This window comes from Equus przewalskii, chromosome 26, assembly GCF_037783145.1.
Source record: "Equus przewalskii isolate Varuska chromosome 26, EquPr2, whole genome shotgun sequence".
Classification (NCBI taxonomy): Eukaryota; Metazoa; Chordata; class Mammalia; order Perissodactyla; family Equidae; genus Equus; species Equus przewalskii.
In genome coordinates, this window is record NC_091856.1 from 27,051,626 (window position 1) to 27,071,350 (window position 19,725).

At 34.4% G+C, this 19,725-nt stretch overlaps 1 protein-coding gene across 16 annotated transcripts in view; it reads left to right on the forward strand.

Annotated features, from left to right (window-relative positions):
- RABGAP1 (RAB GTPase activating protein 1) overlaps positions 1 to 19,725 on the forward strand; it is a 160,742-nt gene that overhangs the window by 48,755 nt on the left and 92,262 nt on the right. For all 16 annotated transcript variants that reach the window (XM_008517924.2, XM_070596371.1, XM_070596380.1 and 13 more), the window contains 7 exons: positions 56 to 230; positions 804 to 961; positions 4,506 to 4,616; positions 5,011 to 5,077; positions 6,258 to 6,360; positions 7,277 to 7,446; positions 17,351 to 17,525. In XM_008517924.2, coding sequence (XP_008516146.1) covers positions 56 to 230; positions 804 to 961; positions 4,506 to 4,616; positions 5,011 to 5,077; positions 6,258 to 6,360; positions 7,277 to 7,446; positions 17,351 to 17,525 — 959 coding nt within the window. The remainder of the gene's footprint in view (positions 1 to 55; positions 231 to 803; positions 962 to 4,505; positions 4,617 to 5,010; positions 5,078 to 6,257; positions 6,361 to 7,276; positions 7,447 to 17,350; positions 17,526 to 19,725) is intronic.

Consider the following 19,725-nt stretch of genomic DNA (forward strand, 5'->3'; position numbering starts at 1 on the left):
GAAAATAGTCTATAATCTCTCTAATCTCTTTACATACATCTTTTTTTCTGAGCAGACTTTTAGATCCTCAGACAAACACTGAAATAGCAAACTATCCTATCTACAAAATTCTCTTCTGTGTCAGAGGGCATGATGGAACTCCTGAGAGCGACTGTTTTGCTTTCACCGAAAGTCATTACAATGCAGAGCTTTTCAGAATACACGTCTTCCGGTGTGAAATACAAGAAGCTGTAAGTCTTTAAAACTGTCTGCAGATGAACTTTCACCTGTACCCTCACTATGTTGATATGATTACAGTACTTATGGTCACTTATAAGCCAGATGGAATTCTCTGCTAGTGTTTTATTTATTCCATCCTTGTGGACTGAAATATAAATAAACTAAAAGTTTGGTTAACCAGAACATTTTTGTTGCTAAGAGTTACGGGAGACCAGTTGGCTGCTTTTTGATTGGGTTAGATAGGCATCTTGGTTCTAGCAGTGACCCGTTTGCAAACTGTTCTTTTAGAGCTAAACTGATAGGATTATTTTTATTGTAATAAATATATTCAGATAGTTTCTAACAATTTAGGAGATAATTTTTCAGTTGGATTTCTAGAGTTTACACCATTTCTTTTTTAAAACCCCTTTGGCCATTTTTACTTTTTTTTGCTTTATAGACCTAACAAATTAGATAATTTACCAACAGAAATCAGTGGGGGAAAGATGAATTACTCTCCTCAACAAAGTAGGTAACCTTCAGCCTTAACAAGAGTATTTTATTTGTTGTCATAACAGCCCATTTCCTAACATATCTGGTTGTAGGTAAGCCGGATACTTTACAGTTTTGCCACTGCCTTCCGCCGTTCTGCCAAGCAGACCCCACTTTCAGCAACTGCTGCACCCCAGACTCCTGAGAGTGACATCTTTACCTTCTCTGTGTCTTTAGAAATAAAAGAAGATGATGGTAAAGGTTATTTTAGGTAGGAGATCTTACTCATTTTCTTTGGGTTTATATTAACATGCTGTATTATCTGTGGTTGGAGGGAAACTCTAGATCAGATTATATAACTGTCATACTATGAAATGATTGCTTTTATAGGTAGAGGTGTTTTTTAACTGTAAGTAATAATGGAAAAGAAATAGGCAAATTTGCAGAGGCAAGATTTGAAGAATTTTAAAACAATAAAAAAGTCCTTTCACGTGGGAAAACATACCACGTTACCATGTTCTTCTAGTCAGTTTCAAAGTAACTGGCCTCATGTGAGATATGACAGAAGCCAAGTCAGCTGAATTTGTAGCTATATTTGTTTTGCTGGGGGTTTTTTGTGTTTTGTTTTGTCTTTGGTTGGTTTTAATAATCTAAAGATCTTAAGGCTGTTGAGATCCGGTTTTACTATTAGAGTTTATCTGAACACATTGGAAGGGGAGAAACGAGGTCTGTGAAGTCTAACCTTGCATATAGGGTCAGAAATAACTGGTTTTGATTTTTAAGTAAAATGATACTTCTTAGAGTAGTGAAAAAAAACCCTGGAATAGAAATAAAAACTTAGATTTCATTTAATTATTGCTACTAATAACAATGTGACCTTTTCCAAGTTTCTTTACATCTCCTGGCAGTACCGCCCTTGTTTATAAAACGAAGTGGCTGGACTCTCAAATCCTTTCTAACTTTAAAATATTATGGTTGCAAGATGATGGACTTTTTTTTTCCCACTCCATAGCCCGTATCACCAAATGGGCACTTTTGGGGATCATATTTGGTTGCATATAGAAGTCTCTTTCCTCCATGACTCCCTCATAAAATGGGTAAAGTGAAATTACATCAAAATATGAATAGTTTCTAATATTTTGCTTTTAAATTAAAAAAGCATAATGACTGGCTCATTTGTTTGGAAAACTGATAACTCTTGATCTCCTTTCAAAGACTTCGGAATTGTCATGCCATCTGGTGGCCAATTTAGTGTACAGTGCAGCTTCCGCTTTGATTCGTGCACTAAAGTATGAGGCATTGTGCTCTGTACTTTCTCATTAGCTATATTTCTTTTCTCACAGCAACACTGTGACATGGTGCTTCCCTGCAGTATGCATTCCTGCCCTGGGAAGTGGAAATTATAATCTATAAAGTTGGTATAAATTTTGTATAACTTTTTTCCTTTTTAAGAAACAAAACAGTTTTTTAAACTGTATTTTTTCCTTTTATTGAAGATACTTATGTAGATCCTGTTTGTGAATTCCAGTTATGAGTAGGAGATTTCTAAGATCTCTCAGAAGAGAAGCACTAGAATAACTTCTCTTCCTTCTGAGATGAGGCATATTCGGGACAGAATGATTACAATCAAAAACATCCCTGTTCTGTTCACCTTCATACCAAGGACTTGCTGTAGAGAAAATCCCTGGATGGTCAGATTTGCTTTGCATATTTGTTAGGGCTTTGTTCTCTTTTTGTTGCATGGTTTTACTGAATTTGTAACTTATAGTAGAAATTGGTGTTGTGTAACCTTATATAGTGATGAAGTCATTGAAAAGTATGTCTTTTTTGGTCAGATTTGAACTTGTCAAATGCCAATTCCTTTTGTCCAGTGATTTCATAATATGTCTAGGAATTTATCTACAAAGATAATCATTGAGGTGCCCAAAGAATTATCAACATGAGTGTTCCCCTTGACACCATATATAATAGCAAAATTAAAAAGTGGAAATTAAATGTTGACCAGAATCGGATGGTTAAAATATGATGCATTTTGCAATATATGCAAATATTGAATCGTTATGTTGTATACCTGAAACTAATGTTGTACGTCAATTATACCTCAAAAAAAATACAGTAGTATACCCATATGACTTAACCACCTATCCCAGAAATATATGTGTATGTAATTAACCATAGCACAAGATAGATTGTGGTTTTACCGTAACATAAATAACAAACAAAAGTGCCGTGGCAGGAATTAATGCTCTTCTTTTCATTTCTGAAAAAGTGTAATTCTTACATTATTGAAATTAGAAACCTGCCTTTCAATTTTGCCCTTAGGAAGTTGAAGCATTTTCATTTATCCCATTAAAAGCACTTCACTTTTGTCTTAATCTACCAAATAACCCCATTAGATAGGCTGGGTATTTGATATTGTCCTTGTTTTATAGGTAAAGAAAACCAGGGAAATGAAGCCAGGACTTCAGTTTCTTAATTTATACAGTTAGAATTAAATGTAAAATTACTTTGTTGGGTCCCCTGACCCTACTAGAGCCCCTGATATCAAGTGAAGTGAATTTCTCCTGCTTACATTCTCCCCATCTGTTTCCTGTTAATGTATCTTTTCCTTGTCCTTCAGACTCAAGACGCCAGAGACTTTATATCCATTGTTGTTTTAAATACTGCTGAGAGATACTATATTTATTTGTACTTTAGCCTCCACAGCACATAGAGACTAGTGTATCTATTATCACTTGAAAATTGAGACCTGTCCCTATCCTTATAGGTGAAAATTCTGTCAGCCACAAATATTTAACAGTTTGGTATGTAAAAGTTTTTCTTTGCGCCTGTTTGTCATTTCTAGACTCCTTTGCTAACATTCTTTGATTTTCTAATCTCAGTGTTATAAAATGTTCTTTAATTGGTTACTGTATAAGAGCAGATGGGCTTCAAACTGATTTTATTTCTTCGGAGCCACTTTTTAGTTTGAGTAGGTACTCATAGCTCTCATGTAGCCTTTTGTATAGTATCTTCTAATGGTTCTGTTGCCATTATCTTAAAGTTGTACAGTAATAAAACACACTTTAGATTTGCTGCATATTGGCTGATTGCCATAGGCAGATGTTTGCCTTTGAAAACAAAGGAGCTACAGAAAGTGGTGTGTGGGAGACTAGGGGGTTTTTTTGGTAAAATGTCATTTTAAGAATATTTTGAACTTTTTTCTTAAGCTGATGTTTAACTTTGATGTTTAACATTGCTATTATTTTTATACTTATTACACAGATTTACAATAAAGTTATCACTGCTTACAGGAAGTGTTAGGCAACAGCTGACTTTTGGCCATATCACCCTCATCTGTATTATTTTTTGAAGGCATGTTGTTTTGAAATTCAAAGATCTATGATTAAGTATCTTTTCTTCATTATATATTTAAACTACTAAGGTGATAATAATTTATTTGTAAAAACAAGTGACTGAATAGAAAGGAAAAAAAACCTAACGTTTTTGTGAGCACCTGTGTGCTGATGCCATGCTAGGTGCTTTGCAAATTTTCACAGCAACAAAAAGACAAAACTAAAGCCACAATTTAGGGGGCATAGAGTGGTTTTTCTAGCTTTTATAAATGGTTTAGTGGATTACATACAGTAATGATGATATTTTCACATCAAGAGGCAGATGAGTTTTCAGTTTCTGTTATGATTTGAAACTCAGAATCATAGAAATCAAATCTGTGATTCTTTTCTGTGCCTGGGTGTCAAATCATAACAAAAGTTGTTCTATTGTGTGTCGTAATAAAATACTTTGGAAAATTAATGAAGTATGTTGTTCTACAGTGCAGTTCCTAAAGATAAGGACAGACAGTGCTTTAAACTGCGCCAAGGAATTGATAAGAAGATTGTCATCTATGTGCAACAAACAACTAATAAAGAACTTGCCATTGAAAGGTAAACATTTTTAGTAAGTTTAGCTTAAGTAAAAATTTTAGTTTTTATCAATCTAGTGGAATAGTCATGTACCATGTTCAAAAATGTAATTGTAAAATATTTTGTTCCCTAAGGAATTCTTCTGATTATTAAAGTGAATAGTTCATTCACTTTGAATTATCTCCCATAAATCTTAAGCTGATATGCTGCCTTCAACTATGTGATAATAAAAGGCAAACATAGAATTTGCTTATCTCAGTTAAAGAAGTAAGGTTTATTTTGGCAATGTTAATTTATTGCTAGTTTTAATATGTCCTTCTTTTCATCAATAAGAATTTTTTTAAGTGTCCTAACTTTAAAACATCTTTTTTGTGTTATCTTTTTTCCAAATTTATGTAGTTCTCTTTTTTTGCAGGTGTTTTGGTCTTCTCCTTAGCCCTGGAAAAGATGTACGAAATAGTGACATGCATTTACTAGATTTGGTAAGGATTTTTTTTTTAAGCTTATTCAGTATTTCCTCAATAAAGATTCTTTCACTTTTGTCTCATCTTAATCTAATGTTCAACATGTTTATGAAGGTGTTCTTGTAAGCGCTAAAACAGTAAACAAAGATAAGGGAATTTCCTTATTTCTGACCTGGTATTTACTTAGTCTGATCTTAGACCTACTTAGTCCCAGCTTCAGTTTCTTGACTGTGTGATAGTGAATAATTCTTGTTTATCATGTAGGGTTGATGTGGGAAACAAGGGAGAAAATTTGAGAGAGAATTATTTGCAAACTGTCGTGAACTTTATAAAAGCAGGTGGTATTAGTAGTATTGCATATGAAAACCTTTATTTTTCTAACTAAACTGTATGTGGTAATTATTTACTTGATAGAAGAATTCATAGGTTTTGGTAGTAAATTTTCCTAATATTTCTATAATTTAATATGATTTACAAGCATTTTCTTTACATATAACTTTTCAGGAACGATTGCGTAAATAATTGGAACGTTTTTCTCTTTCTTTTTTTGCTACTATCTCTTACCAGTCTTCTCTTCTCTCTTTTTTTAAAAAAATTTTTTCTTCTTCTTCTCCCCAAAGCCCCCCAGTACATAGTTGTATATTCTAGTTATAGGTCCTTTTAGTTGTGCTGTGTCAGACACCACCTCAGCTTGTCCTGATGAGCGGTGCTGTGTCCGCACCCAGGATCTGAACCAGCGAAACCCTGGTCACCAAAGCAGAGCTTGTGAACTTAACCACTCGGCCATGGGGCTGGCCCCTAATTGGCACTTTTTAAAATTTTAACTGTAATCATTCACATACACTTCTACCACATTTTTCTTAAATATCTGATCCTCTTTTATATTGTTTTCTTGGTTTTTTTTGTTTGTTTTTTGAGGAAGATTAGCCCTGAGCTAACATCTATGCCCATCTTCCTCTACTTTATGTGTGGGATGCCTGCTACAGCATGGCTTTATAGGTGGTGTGTAGGTCCGTGGCCAGGATCTGAACCGTCAAACCCTGGGCCACCTAAGTCGACCACACAAACTTAACTGCTATGCTGGGCTGACCCCCTCTTTTATGTTCTTGTAACTCCTGTTTTTTAAAGACAGCAAAGTAGGGGTTAGCTGTTGTTCACTTACTTTGGCACTAATGTTTGGTTTTACTCTTTTCTTTAGGAATCTATGGGCAAAAGTTCAGATGGAAAGTCCTATGTTATTACTGGGAGTTGGAATCCAAAATCCCCACATTTTCAAGTTGTAAATGAAGAAACTCCTAAAGGTGATGGAAATTGCTAACATCATGAACAGAAATTTTAGTCCCAAGAGGAAACTCAAACCTTAGGACCACTCATTTCAGTGTTTACCTAATTCTGTTGAAACCAAAGAATTTGAATAATTCTCTGAGTTTATTATTAAATTTGACCTGTAAACCAAGTATCGTTTTTCCCCAATTATTTTCCCTCTCTCTCCCCTTCATTTTTCCTTCCTCTCCTTGCCTTTCTATTTATGTACTTATTTATTTACAGATTTGTAAATTTTATTTATTTTTGTGAAGAGATAATGTATGCACATATGGTTAAAAATTCAAAGGATATATAGGGAAAAGTAAAACTCTACCAAGTCTCCAGGGCCTCACCCCAAAGGAGACCACTGTGACCAGTTTCTTGTGTGTTTCAGTTATTCTGTGTATGAACAACCTTTTTCAAGATAGTTCCTACTCTTCCTGAATGTCACTTAAGGGCTCATAATATTCTGTCCTGAAAATGTAACGTTACTTGCTTTTTCACTTTTTTCTCTTTCGTTTATTCATAGCACTATAGATAAATGGGTAAGGGATAATAGATAGTTACTTTTATTAACCAAGGTTTTAAAAGAGAATTCCCAGTGTTGGCAAGAGTGACATAAAGAAGCCATATGCCATTTTTGCAAAATAACCTGAATGTACATTTCATAAGCTTTAAATTGTATACTGCTATCACTTGCTAACTCTGCTTCAAGGAGTCTATCCAAGAAAAGAATTCTCAATACAGAAAAAAGTTTCCCAAACAGCAATTTATCTGATTGTTTTAGATTTTTATTTAATTGATGGATTACCTTAAGATATCTTGAAAGTTTGTATTGAAAGTAATTACTTTTAAATTAGTCACATGAGGAGATATATTTCCATTGTTTTTGTTTCTCCTCTCTCTCTCTAGATAAAGTGTTGTTTATGACCACAGCTGTTGATTTGGTAATAACAGAAGTACAAGAGCCTGTTCGATTTCTCCTGGAGACAAAAGTCCGAGTTTGCTCACCTAATGAGAGATTATTCTGGCCCTTCAGCAAACGTAGTACTACTGAAAATTTCTTTTTAAAACTGAAACAGGTACTGTACTTTTCTGTAAATATGGGAGAGAGGGAAATAAGAAAGGAGAAACCACTTCTGAGGTTGATTTATCATTAATCTAAGCTATCTGTTAGATCCTTAAACAGTCATATATATTTTCCAAATATTAAGAGGAAAAAATGTCTTGTATTTTTACCCACCTATTTATCATTTTTGTTGCTCTTCATTTCTTCCTGTAGAAGCAAGTTTCCATCTGGTCTCACTTGCCTTCAACCTGGAGAACTTTTAGGATTTCCTTTAGTGCAGATCTGCTAAAGACATAACTCTTAGATTTCTTTATCTGAAAATGTTTTATTTCACTTTCATTCCAGCAGGATAGTTTTACTGGCTGTAGAATTCTGGGTTGAAAGTCTTTTTCTGTCCGCACTTTAAAGATATCGTCTCACAGTCTTCTGGCTCCAGTAGTTTTTTATGAGAAGTTAGCATGTGTTTATATTTGTTCCTATGTATGTAATAAGTCATTTTTCTCTGGCTGCCTTTAAGACTATTTTTTATGTTTCATTTTCAGACATTTAACTATGATGTGTCTAGGTGTGGTTTTCTTTCTGTTTGTCTTGCTTGGCATTTGCTGGGTTTTGGGATTTTTAAATTTATGTTTTTCTTTTACCAGTTTTGGGGAAAATCTGGCCCATTATTTCTTTTTTTTTTTTTTTTTTAAAGATTTTATTTTTTCCTTTTTCTCCCCAAAGCCCCCCAGTACATAGTTGTGTATTCTTCGTTGTGGGTTCTTCTAGTTGTGGCATGTGGGACGCTGCCTCAGCGTGGTCTGATGAGCAGTGCCATGTCCGCGCCCAGGATTCGAACTAACGAAACACTGGGCCGCCTGCAGCGGAGCGCGCGAACTTAACCACTCGGCCACGGGGCCAGCCCCTGGCCCATTATTTCTTTCAAGTTTTTTTCCTGCCTCGTCTCTCTTTTCTTTCCTCATGGGATTACAGTTACACATTTTTTAGATCTTTTAATATTATCCCACAGAGCTCTGAGGCTCTACTTATTTTTTCAAATCTTTTTTTCTGTTTTTCCTTCAATTAGAATAGTTTCTGTTGACCTGTCTTCAAGTTCACTTGAGTCTTTCTTTTGTCACTTCCAATGTGCTGTTAAGTCCATTCAAGGAATTTTTTCAAAATTCCAGATCTTATATTTTTTATTTCTGAAATGTCTGTTTTGTTCTTTTTTTTTTTTTTTTTTATAGTTTTTGGGTTTTTTATGATATTTCCTCTTTGTTCTTTTATTTTAAGCAGATTTTCTTTTATATCCTTGAGCATAATTATAATAAAGCTACTTTATAAATCCTTGAGTGTTAATTCTAATGTCTACTGAGTCACGTTTTTCTGTTCCTTTGCCTATCTAGTAATTTTGGAATATATATTAGACATTTTTAATGATAGCTTGTAGAGCCTATGTTATGGTTTTCTGAGAATCAGTTTTTAAAAAGAAATCTGTCAGTTAATTTGGTCAAACTCCATACTCTGTCTTTCCTCTGGTGGGCAACAGATGAAACCTCTGTTCCCTTCTTTTAGCTTTTCTTGGCCCCAGTTGCCCCACTACTTACTGCTCCTTTTTTTGCTTTCCTTTGTATCAAAACTCCTTGAAAGAAATCAAGTTCACAGTGACCTAAATTGCTAAATCCGGTGGTCAATCTGACTCTGCATCTTACTTGCTTTATCAGTAACATTTGATATGGATGATCAGTCCATTCTCTTTAAATACCCCTCTTTCACTTAGCTTTCAGGGCATCTCAAATGTACCATTTCCAAAAAGGTCTCATTATCTCATCCCCCACCTCTAAAATGCTCTATCTACCTGTCTGTACTATCTCAGTTCATGAGCATCTTCTCCTAATAGTTGCTTGGACCAAGAATTTTACTTTGATTTTTCACACCTTTTATGCAGTCTGTCAGGAAATTCTGTTTACTTTCAAAACATATCTAGAATCTGACCACCTGTTACCACCTAGATTACATTAACCTCATCCGAATCATCGTTTTTACCTGGGTTATTGCAGTAGCCTTTTCACTCATCTCCCTGTTTCTGTTTTTGTCCTCTTGTGATATATTCCTAACATGGCAGCCTAAGGTCATGTCATCATTTTTCTGCTCAAAATCCTCTAACCGTATTTTACTCCATAAAAGTCAAAGTCACAGTGGTTTATAAGACCCTATCTGATTTGCTGCCTATTACATCTTAAACTAATTCCTTTCTTACTACTCTTCCTTCTTGCTTGCTTCCTCTGCTCTAACCATGCTCTTTAGGGCTTTTGCTATTAACTGTTTTTTCTACCTGGAATGTTCCTCCCCTGGATCTCACTTGCTATTATTCACCTCCTTCAAGTCCTCATCATCTTCAAGTCTGCTCAGAGTTACTACTTTGGAACTCATGACTACCCCATTTAACACTGCAGTTTGCCTGCTCTTCCGCTAGTACTGCCATCCCCTTTCCCCCAACTGATATATTTTTAATTTTTTTACAAGGCTGTTACCTTCTAGTATACCACATAATATACTTTTTTTTTTTTTAAGATTTTTATTTTTTTCCCTTTTTCTCCCCAAAGCCCCCCAGTACATAGTTGTGTATTCTTCGCTGTGGGTCCTTCTAGTTGTGGCATGTGGGACACTGCCTCAGCATGGTTTGATGAGCAGCGCCATGTCCGCGCCCAGGATTCGAACCAACGAAACACTGGGCCGCCTGCAGCAGAGTCTGCGAAGTTAACCACTGGGCCACGGGGCCAGCCCCTAATATACTTATTTTTGTTTTATCTGTTTTCTATATTAGAGACCTGTCCTAAGGTAGTATTCCTAATCTGTCTTGTTCACTGATTTATCCTTAGCATCTAGAACATAGTTCGCAATAAATATTTGTTGAATTGATTTTATTTACATGTAACTTTGATCTTCCATTATACAAAATTATAGTGTTGTATGTGGATTTACTTGTATATATTTTTCTGTAGCAATAAATATTTTGATTCCAGCGTATCCAAGTTAGCCCTTTTGGTTATAGTTGGAAAAGTGTAGCAAGAAAAATAGGAATAGAGATTTCTTTTCAGTGTTGTCTTAAGAGACAAAGTAAACCTGGGTCCCAGCACTTGTTCTCCCATCTCTATACTGTGGCAGGAGCAGAGGATTAGTGTAGGGTTATCATCTAGAACTTGGCTTTGGAGTCAGAGTACATGGATCTTACCACTGACTAGTTTTATGACTTTGAGCAAGTTCCTTCAACTCTCTGAGCCTCAGTTTACTCAGCTGAAAAATGGCAGTGGTAGAATCTTCCTCATAGTGTTATTGTGCCATTAAGTGAGAAACTATACAGCACACTTGGAATAGTTCCTGGCGTATAGTATATTCTCCATACATTTTAGCTATTGTGATTGAGAGGGACTGTGGAACCTCAGTGGGACAGAGGGAAAATAAAACACTAAGTCATAAAATCAGAACAGCATTGATGATTTCGAGGATCAACCTCAAGGGAAGAATGCTTCCGAAAGAAAACCAATTTACAAGCATCATTTTAAAAGTTTGAGGAGTGAGTGAGAATGATTCCTAATAGTTTATAGAATAAGAGATGATAAGTAAAAATTAATGCCATAATATTTTTGGTATTAATTTGTATGTAAAAAAAAATATTCTCTTTAATTAGAATTCTGTCTCTTTTCTCTTAGTGAACATAAATAAGATTCCCCGATCTTGCTTTTCCCTTGAGGTCTTATGTTATACAACCTTGGATTCAAAGACTGCATGGGTTTATAGGGATATTACTTTTGTGGTTTAGTCTAGAATATTGTATCTAATTAGGCTAACAAATGACTTGGCAAGGTAAACTAGCCAAAAACATATGTATACCTGAGACATAGCTTGAATAGACTACGCTAGACTCACTCTTAAGGTTACGAGCTAAACATAGGCTGAGTTTTCAATATTTTCTTTGCAAAAAGCAGTAGTTTATATGTGGAAGCTGGGAGGAGGGCAGAGAATTCCTGAGAATAATCTTTCATGTTTCTCCTTATTTGGATAAGTCTTATTTTGGGGGGCGTGGGGCACGTGTGTGAGGGGTAGGGAGTGGAAAAGGAGAGAGAGTGAGTGTGAAGAATTTGAACAACTTTTTGCTGTCTTAGAGCACTGTTAATCTCCTCCTTTGTAACCTAAAAAGTAAGTTTATTTATTCCCTCTTTTACATTCATGTCATTAAAAAGTAATAGCAGCTACCAGTAATGGAGGCTCTACTGTGGTCATCATTCTACTAGCTACTTTCACTTTTTCTGTCTTTTGTAATTTTTATAGTAATCCATTGAGGATAGTATTCTCATTTTATAGATCCAGAGATGTAAAATTAGTAGATGGCGTGGAATGTTGTGTGAACAAGATCCATACCTAAGCCTTCTAAGAGTCTCAGCCCTCTGGCTGTTTCTTTCCATAGAAACATTCTCCTTTTGTCTTTCTTTCTGTAAGAGTATTTTTAGGATTTACTTAAATCAAATTAAGCACAATTTAAAATTTTAACCACTATGCAGTTCTCATTAGACAGAAAAGGAAACAATGCTACAGACCAAATTTTTAAAATACAAAATTTATAGTTTCTGTATATGGCCGTCAGTATGGGAAAATGATTATAGAAATGTTTTTAAAAATACACATTTAAAAATTGATTCTTTTCTTTTTTCCCCACTAAAATTATCTGGTGACTCAGTAACTCCTTTTTAGCCTGGAAGCCTTCCCAACTGTGGGGATTGTTATGTTAAGATGGCATGATATAAGAGAAGAAACTTTTAAAATTAGTGAGGAAAGAAAGATTGATTTCTTGGATTTAAATTTTCAGGTATCATTTATTAAAAGAGTAAGAAAATAGTCCAAAAACTATATTTCCAACAGTAACATAAGGTGAATTAAAAAAACCAACTAAGCATTCTTAAAACTAGAGAAGTATAGAATTTTATTGCCAGAGACTATAGGGGACTTAAAAAATCTTTTATAAAATTAGTATTTTATAAATGAAGAAGCAGATGTCTGAAAGAGTATGTGATGTGGTCAATAATAAATAAATAGTAAGTAGACAGTTAAGCAGTATAACCATATTGGAAACCTGGGCCTCTTATTTCTGTTTGCTCTGTGTGTGTGTGTGTGTGTGTGTGTGTGTGTGTGTGTGTACGTACGTACACAGGCACATGCACACATATGCAGTAAGCTGCTGTACCTCTCAAGATAAAAAATATGAAAATGCGTTCTATACCAGAGTTCTTCAACTGCTAAATCTGGAGGCATATGAGGGTAGATTGTTCCACTATTCCTGGAAAGTGTGATCACTTGGTTAAGGTGGTGACTGCTGGATTTCTCCTTTGTGAAAATAGAGTTTTCTCTTTGCGTTTAGCAAGTAATCTTTTAGGTGGTACTTTGTCAATTTCCTAGTACGTTCCTCCTCAGCAACTTTCTAACTAATGATTTTAGCATCCGTGGATGCTCCTTGCCTGAATCAATTGATTTCATTCACATATTTTGGATAGTAAGTTACCATTACAAGATTTTCTTCTTTTCTTTTGCATTTATATATTTTATAATATTGAATATCTTAATTGCAATAACAGTAATATATTTATTGGCTTTATCCCGTTTTATCAAAGAATTAAAAATAGTATGCAGGAAACACCTTTAATGTGTGATTTTTATTTTATTGCTCCCAGCAAATTTATAGCAAAATCTTTATAAAGCTGTAAAATGTCTTTTGAGAATGGTACTATTATATGAGTTTATGAAATACAGATTTCAATTATTTAAAATTCCAGTGAGGACAAGGTTATATTTTAATACAGTTACTCTTGGGGATAATTAGCAACAATTGATAAACTTGCACCATTTCTCCAATATTATACAGTGCCACACTGCAATTTACATACAACTTATGTTGTATAAGTTTTTTTCTGTTGGAGATGAAACCCATACTTTAATATCAGTATATAAAAGTCAATATGTAAACTTCTAAATGAAGAGATTTCGAAAATATTTAATGTATTATCTCATCTTTTCTATAGATGCTTAAACAAATTTTGGGAGAAACATTTATTCATATAACTGTAATACCTATGTACTTTTGCATGTTTCTTATTCTGCATATATGAAAAATAGATATGTAATATGAAGCGATTCGAATCTGTAAAGTTTTAAATTCTCGTTTGTTGATAGTCATTTAAAAAAATCAGTATTGCAATTAATAATAAAACTATTCAGTGAAGTTTAAGATTTTATGGAACTTTTTTTGTCCTTTGAACATGTTCCAGTAGGATTATAAAATCAGTACTATGTTCAAGTTATTTGCAATATTTTTTTTTCATTGTAGTCATGTTACCATTTGACATATAGTTAGATTCATTTGTTTCCATATTTTCAATTTGGGGGCTTAGGGTATGTCTTTTCCCTTTTAGGTTTATTTTATTTTTTGAATATTTAAAATATTTATATGGTACAAAAGTCAAAATTACGTAAAAATGTATACTTTCATTCATATCTCCCTCCCTTAAACCCCATAGGAAAGCATTATTATTGGCTTCTGTTATCTTTCCAGTGTTTCTTTTTGTGAAAATAATAAAGTACTCCTATATATTTTTAACTTTCTTTTTAAACAAAAACTAACATATGTAACATATACTGTTCTGCACCTTACTTTTTTAACTTAATATATGCGGGAGATCATTCCACATCAGTTCATAGAGATCTTCCTCATTCTTGTTTAATGACAGCGTAGTAGTGTGTTGTTTGGGTGGATATGATCTTTTCAGCTAGTCCTCTATTGATGGATACTTGGTTTTTTTCCCCAGTCATTTGCTGTTCCAAATAATGTTGCAATATAGAACCCTTTGCATGTGTTGTTTTGATTTTATGAAAGTGAAGTTTAGAGTAAGTTCCTCTTAGCATCACTGGCACATGAGTTAATTTTGCTTATGTAATTTTGTTACATTTGCCAAATTCCCCTCTATAACCATAGAGATTAGCCAACTATGAGAGTACCTGTTTCTCTACAGGCTTGTCAAGAGTGTGTTGTAAAACTTAAAGATCTGCTGGTAGTTTTAATTTATTCTCTGATGCAGACAAGCATTTTTTCATATGTTTAAGGGTGATTTTTCTTTTCCTTTTCTGTGAATTGTCTCTTCATATTTTTTCATTTGGGCCTTTTTCTTCTTAATTTTTAGAAGCTGTCTATATACTTGAGAGATTAACACTTAAAGATATAAGATGCAAATACTTCTGGTTTGTCACTTGGCTTTTGACTTAAATTATGAGTCTTCTAGACTTTTTTTCCGTGTAGTTTCTTTTTATATGCTTGAATTTTCAGTTTTTTTCTTTAAAGTGTCTGTATTTGGGGTCATAATTAGAAGTGCTTTCTCCACTCTCAAGTAATAAAAGAATTTACACATTTTCTTTTATTACTTATATGGTTTCGTTTTACTACTTTTAGATCTCTAATTCATTAGTATTTTATTCTGGTGTATAATGTAAAGTTTGGATCTGATTTAATCTTTTCCCGAATGGCCATCCACTTGTCCCAACACCAGTCATTGAAAAGTCTTACTTTTCCTCCAGTAATTTGAGATGCCACCTTTGTCATATACCAAATTTTCATGTGTGTTTGGACCTCTTTCTGGTTTTTATATTCTTTTCCATTGGTTATGTTACTCATGCACCAATATCACACTGGTTTAATTAAGTAGACTTTATAATATGTTTTAATGTCTGGTAGGGCTGCCTTCCTCCCTAGTTGTTGTTCTTTTTGTGAGTTTTGCTGAATATTCATAATGGTTTATTTTCATAGAAACTTTAGATTCAACTTTTGTAGCTCTGGAAAGAAATTATTGGTATTTTTGGGGGGAGAATTGACACCTTTATGATGTTGAGTCATCTTATCTAAGGACATGTGAGTCTTTCCATTTATTTAAGTCTACTTTTTATTTTGTCTTTTAAGAATCCTTTTTAAAAAGCTTTTTATTATAGAAAATTCAAACATACACAAAAATAAAAAGAATAGTGTAATGAACCCCCATGTACTAATACCCGTCTTCAATGAGCAACATTGTTAATAGCTGGCGTTCTTGTCTTAGAAATGGGGTCTAGTTCTCGACTCTTATGTTTATCTGACTTGAAAAGGCAGTATTGCTCTGGTCACTCGTACAGAAGAATTTCTAGGTGAACTGCAAGGTTTAGCACATGTGTGTAGTCTCAGAAATTTCTTTAAAGATAAAGAGCTATTGTTCATCTTGGAACTGTTGCAGATAGCAATTAACTAATGTTTCAAAGAGTAATTTATAACAAAACAAAAAATGTAAATCCTATTCCCTATCAAACTATAGTATTTAAAAGTTAAAAATCATAATTACAAATTTAGAATGAACGTATGTCAAAGATTTTAATTTAATTCATTAGGTAGTGAGGGAACCAGTAAGATGGTAAAACCAGTGCTAAGTATTTGAGGAACTTAAGTTTATATAGTCCTTCCTTTATATAAAAAAGAAAAAAAAAAGAATGTTAGAACAAGATTGCTAGGTTAGAACAAAACAAAATTGGTTTATGTCCTATAGGTAACCTTTGGGTTATCTTTTCTATTGGACAGAAATCATTTACATATCTTCTGGACACAAATCTACAAGTTAATATATAACTTCACAGATTCTGGGTCCTTAGTTAATAGTAGGCAGCTAAGTAAAAATCATTTATTCATCTAGAAAATTAAGTAGTCCTTGTGTAGACATGTTAAAACAAAGTGGGCAAACAACAGTCTATGGGTCAAATCTGGCCTGGTGCTTGTTTTCATAAAGTGTTTTTTTTAACACAGCCACACTCATTTACTTACCGTCTGTGGCTACTTTTGCACCATAATGGCAGAGTTGAGTAGTTGGACAGAGACTACTGGCCCACATAGCCTAAAATATTTACTATTTGGCCCTTTACAGAAAAGTTTACCGACTCCTGTATTAAACAGTTCTTCAGGATGATATTGAAAGGACATGTTGCCACTATCTTGGCCTTCCAGGATTGGGGTAATTTTTCTTAAGAACCCAAATGAACATTGAGATGATAAAATCTGCTCTGCCTGGCATTTCTGTACCTAGTGAACCTCTTATTCCCCCCTTTCTCTTTTTTGTATTTTTACTTAATGCTTCTCTCTTTTCCTACAGTTCTGCCTTTCCTCCTGCTCTGTATTTCACTTTTTTCCTCCTCCTCAAACTGCCTGAACTATGGAATGTTAATATGTTTAAATATTTTACTGGTAAAGTTTTATATTCCTTGTTCTTAATTTTTAACTTAGGTCAATTTAAACTGTTACATGTTTCCTCAAAATAAAATCAAACTACAAACCAATTTGAGTTAATAAAATGTTTGTAGATTCTGCTAATCTCTTTTCTGTTAGTCACCTCTACCCCTATCCCTAGTTGTAGCTTTAATTTGAAGAAAAGTTTCCCACGGTATTTCAGTTAAGCTAAAGGAGTGGGGGAAAACATGGAAATAAGAGTACTTTCTTAGTCATAAACTTTGTTTTAGAATATTTTAAAAGAATTTTTTCATGTATAGTTGTATATATGGAAACCTTGAAGAACACCTTAAAGTAACTTGGAAACTACAGAATGGTTAACTTTTTAATTCACGCTTACTAAATATTGGTTGTTGGGTGTCTGATGATATAGTCTGAAGGCAATAAATAAAATTGCAGAACTAGAATCCTGTTCATTAAACACTCTATTTTCCTAAGGGTTTTTAAATTTAAACATACAGTTTCTTATTTAGAAAGGATTACATTTAGTGTAGATATTCACAGTAATACCTTTTTATTCTCAAATCCTCTGTGAAATCAGAAGTAGTGCTCAATTCAGAAATGATTTTACCTCTTAATGTTTTTCATTTTCAAGATAAAGCAAAAAGAGAGAAAGAACAATACTGACACTTTATACGAAGTTGTGTGCTTGGAAAGTGAATCAGAAAGAGAGAGGAGGAAAACTACAGCCAGTCCCTCAATTCGCCTGCCTCAGTCTGGATCTCAGAGTTCCATGATACCTTCTCCTCCAGAAGACGATGAAGAGGAAGGTAAATTGTAGGGAGAGCTTAGCTTCTATTTTGGGGTGGAGGACCATGCAGACTATTATAATTTTATCAGGGAATTGATAATGTGAATAGCATTTGGAATTCTCTCAGTAAATACTTACGAGAGTCTACTGTATGCAAAGGACTCTGGGAGATTGAAAATTGATTAGTGCAAGACCTTCTTTAAGATAATTGTAATCAAGTTGGAAAAAATGAGCTTTATAATTAGTGCTTTTTTAAAGAATAAAGTCTCAACTTAGTGTATTACCACACTTTTAGGGCAAATATGACACAGATTCCACCTAAATAAATGTTCCCATCTCAACTGATTGATTTTACAGGAGCAATTTCACTTGCCCAAATGTGCCTTTCACACATGACCTAGTCACAAAATATATATACCTAAATATACACATATATATTTATACATTATTGGATTTTCATACGGATAAACATTAGGAATCAATCAGTACTTTTTTTTTTTCCTACTTTTTCTCCCCAAATCCCCCCAGTACATAGTTGTATATTGTAGTTGTGGGTCCTTCTAGTTGTGGCATGTTGGACGCCGCATCAGCATGGCTTGATGAGGGGTGCCGTGTCCACGCCCAGGATCCAAACCGGCGAAACCCTGGGCCACCAAAGCGGAGCACAAGAACTTAACCACTCAGCCATGGGGCTGGCCCCTCAATCAGTTCTTTTTATTTTTTCCTCCTCTTTTTCATGGTTATATCTGTGAACTAATATTTCAGAGTGTCAGTGTCTGTTAAAAGATACTATATAGAAGTGAGAAGTGGAGGGAAGGCGCACAGGAAAAGTGACAGTTTGGGAGGGATTTTCTAATTCATAATTTTGTACCAGGCTTTAACTTTTAAGGGGGAAAAAAGCTGATTATGGTAGAAGGTCATATGAGGCATGTGTCTATGTGAGGGTCACAGGAAGTGTTCTGGAAATTCATAGAGGAGAATCCATTTTTCATCATGGAGAGTGTGGTGGGGCATCATGAGTAGTCCTTGAGCTGCAACTTTTGAAGTAAAGGAGAATTGAGGGATAAATGGGCTAGTTTGGGTAAAGCCATGGAGGTGGCAGGAATGATTGATTAGGTTAAAAGAAATACATATTCATAATTATATCTACATTTTTCCAAGTTTAGAGCAATATTATGGACACCAATTACTGGATGCTTAATGTGTGGTAGGCAGATACTTTGTTTATAAAGTAAAATAATACTTTGTTTATATAAGCCTCACAAAAATCCTGAAAATTAGAATTTATTTTATCTTTATTTCACACATTAGCAAATAGAATCTCAGAAAAATGAATTTGCCCAAGGATACACAGCTAGAAATTGGCAGGGAGGATTTTAATCTAGGTCTATGAGTTAACAACCTAAGCTCTCTTCTGTCTTCATCTCTGTGCGTTTAGTTCACATAAAGCTTTCTGAAGTGCAGAGAAAGCACATGTGTTGTTTTTGGAGGAGACAGAGACAATTTAGAGTCTCCCTGCAGAGCCAATTTAAGTCATGTGTTAAAGCTGGGAAATGTGGAGTTGTCCCCACTGTTTAAGATTGTCTACTCTAACGGGTAGTCTTGAGACTTGCAGTTTCTCCTCTAGGTCAACACTATTTAAGATGGCAGAGCAAATAAAAGTTTATAGAAAACTCCTGCCTATGAACTCAGCAATCAAAAATGACCAAGAATTGAGAAAGACATTCTATTTATTATGAAACCAGAGAATGCTCAAATCTCCATACTATAGATTTTAAGGATTGTCTACCACCTACAAAGAAATTTGGGCCCAACTAAAGGGTAACATCAGGACTGACATCTAGTTGTAATCTTTAACAGGCATAGATTTTTTAATATAATTGAGGGGATTTAGAAGGCCTTTACTGACAATTCTTAACTAGGGAGAGAGAAGGACTAATGGTAACAGACAGTCCATGGGAGAATCAGGGAACACAAGAACAGAAGGTCTGTAGCAGAAGAGAGTGTGTGCCTTTTGTCCCACTTTGTTTCCCTGCTGTATAACACAATTCCTGGAATGTAACAGGTGCTCAGTAAATACTAGTGGGATAGGGAACCCCCCTGAGATCACCCCCAGGTGAAGAGCTAACGACAGAACTGTGACTGAAGAAGACTGTGCAGCCATGCCATCTTTTAATTCTCTCTAACCCAGTATACAAACCAGGGAAGCTGGTCCTATC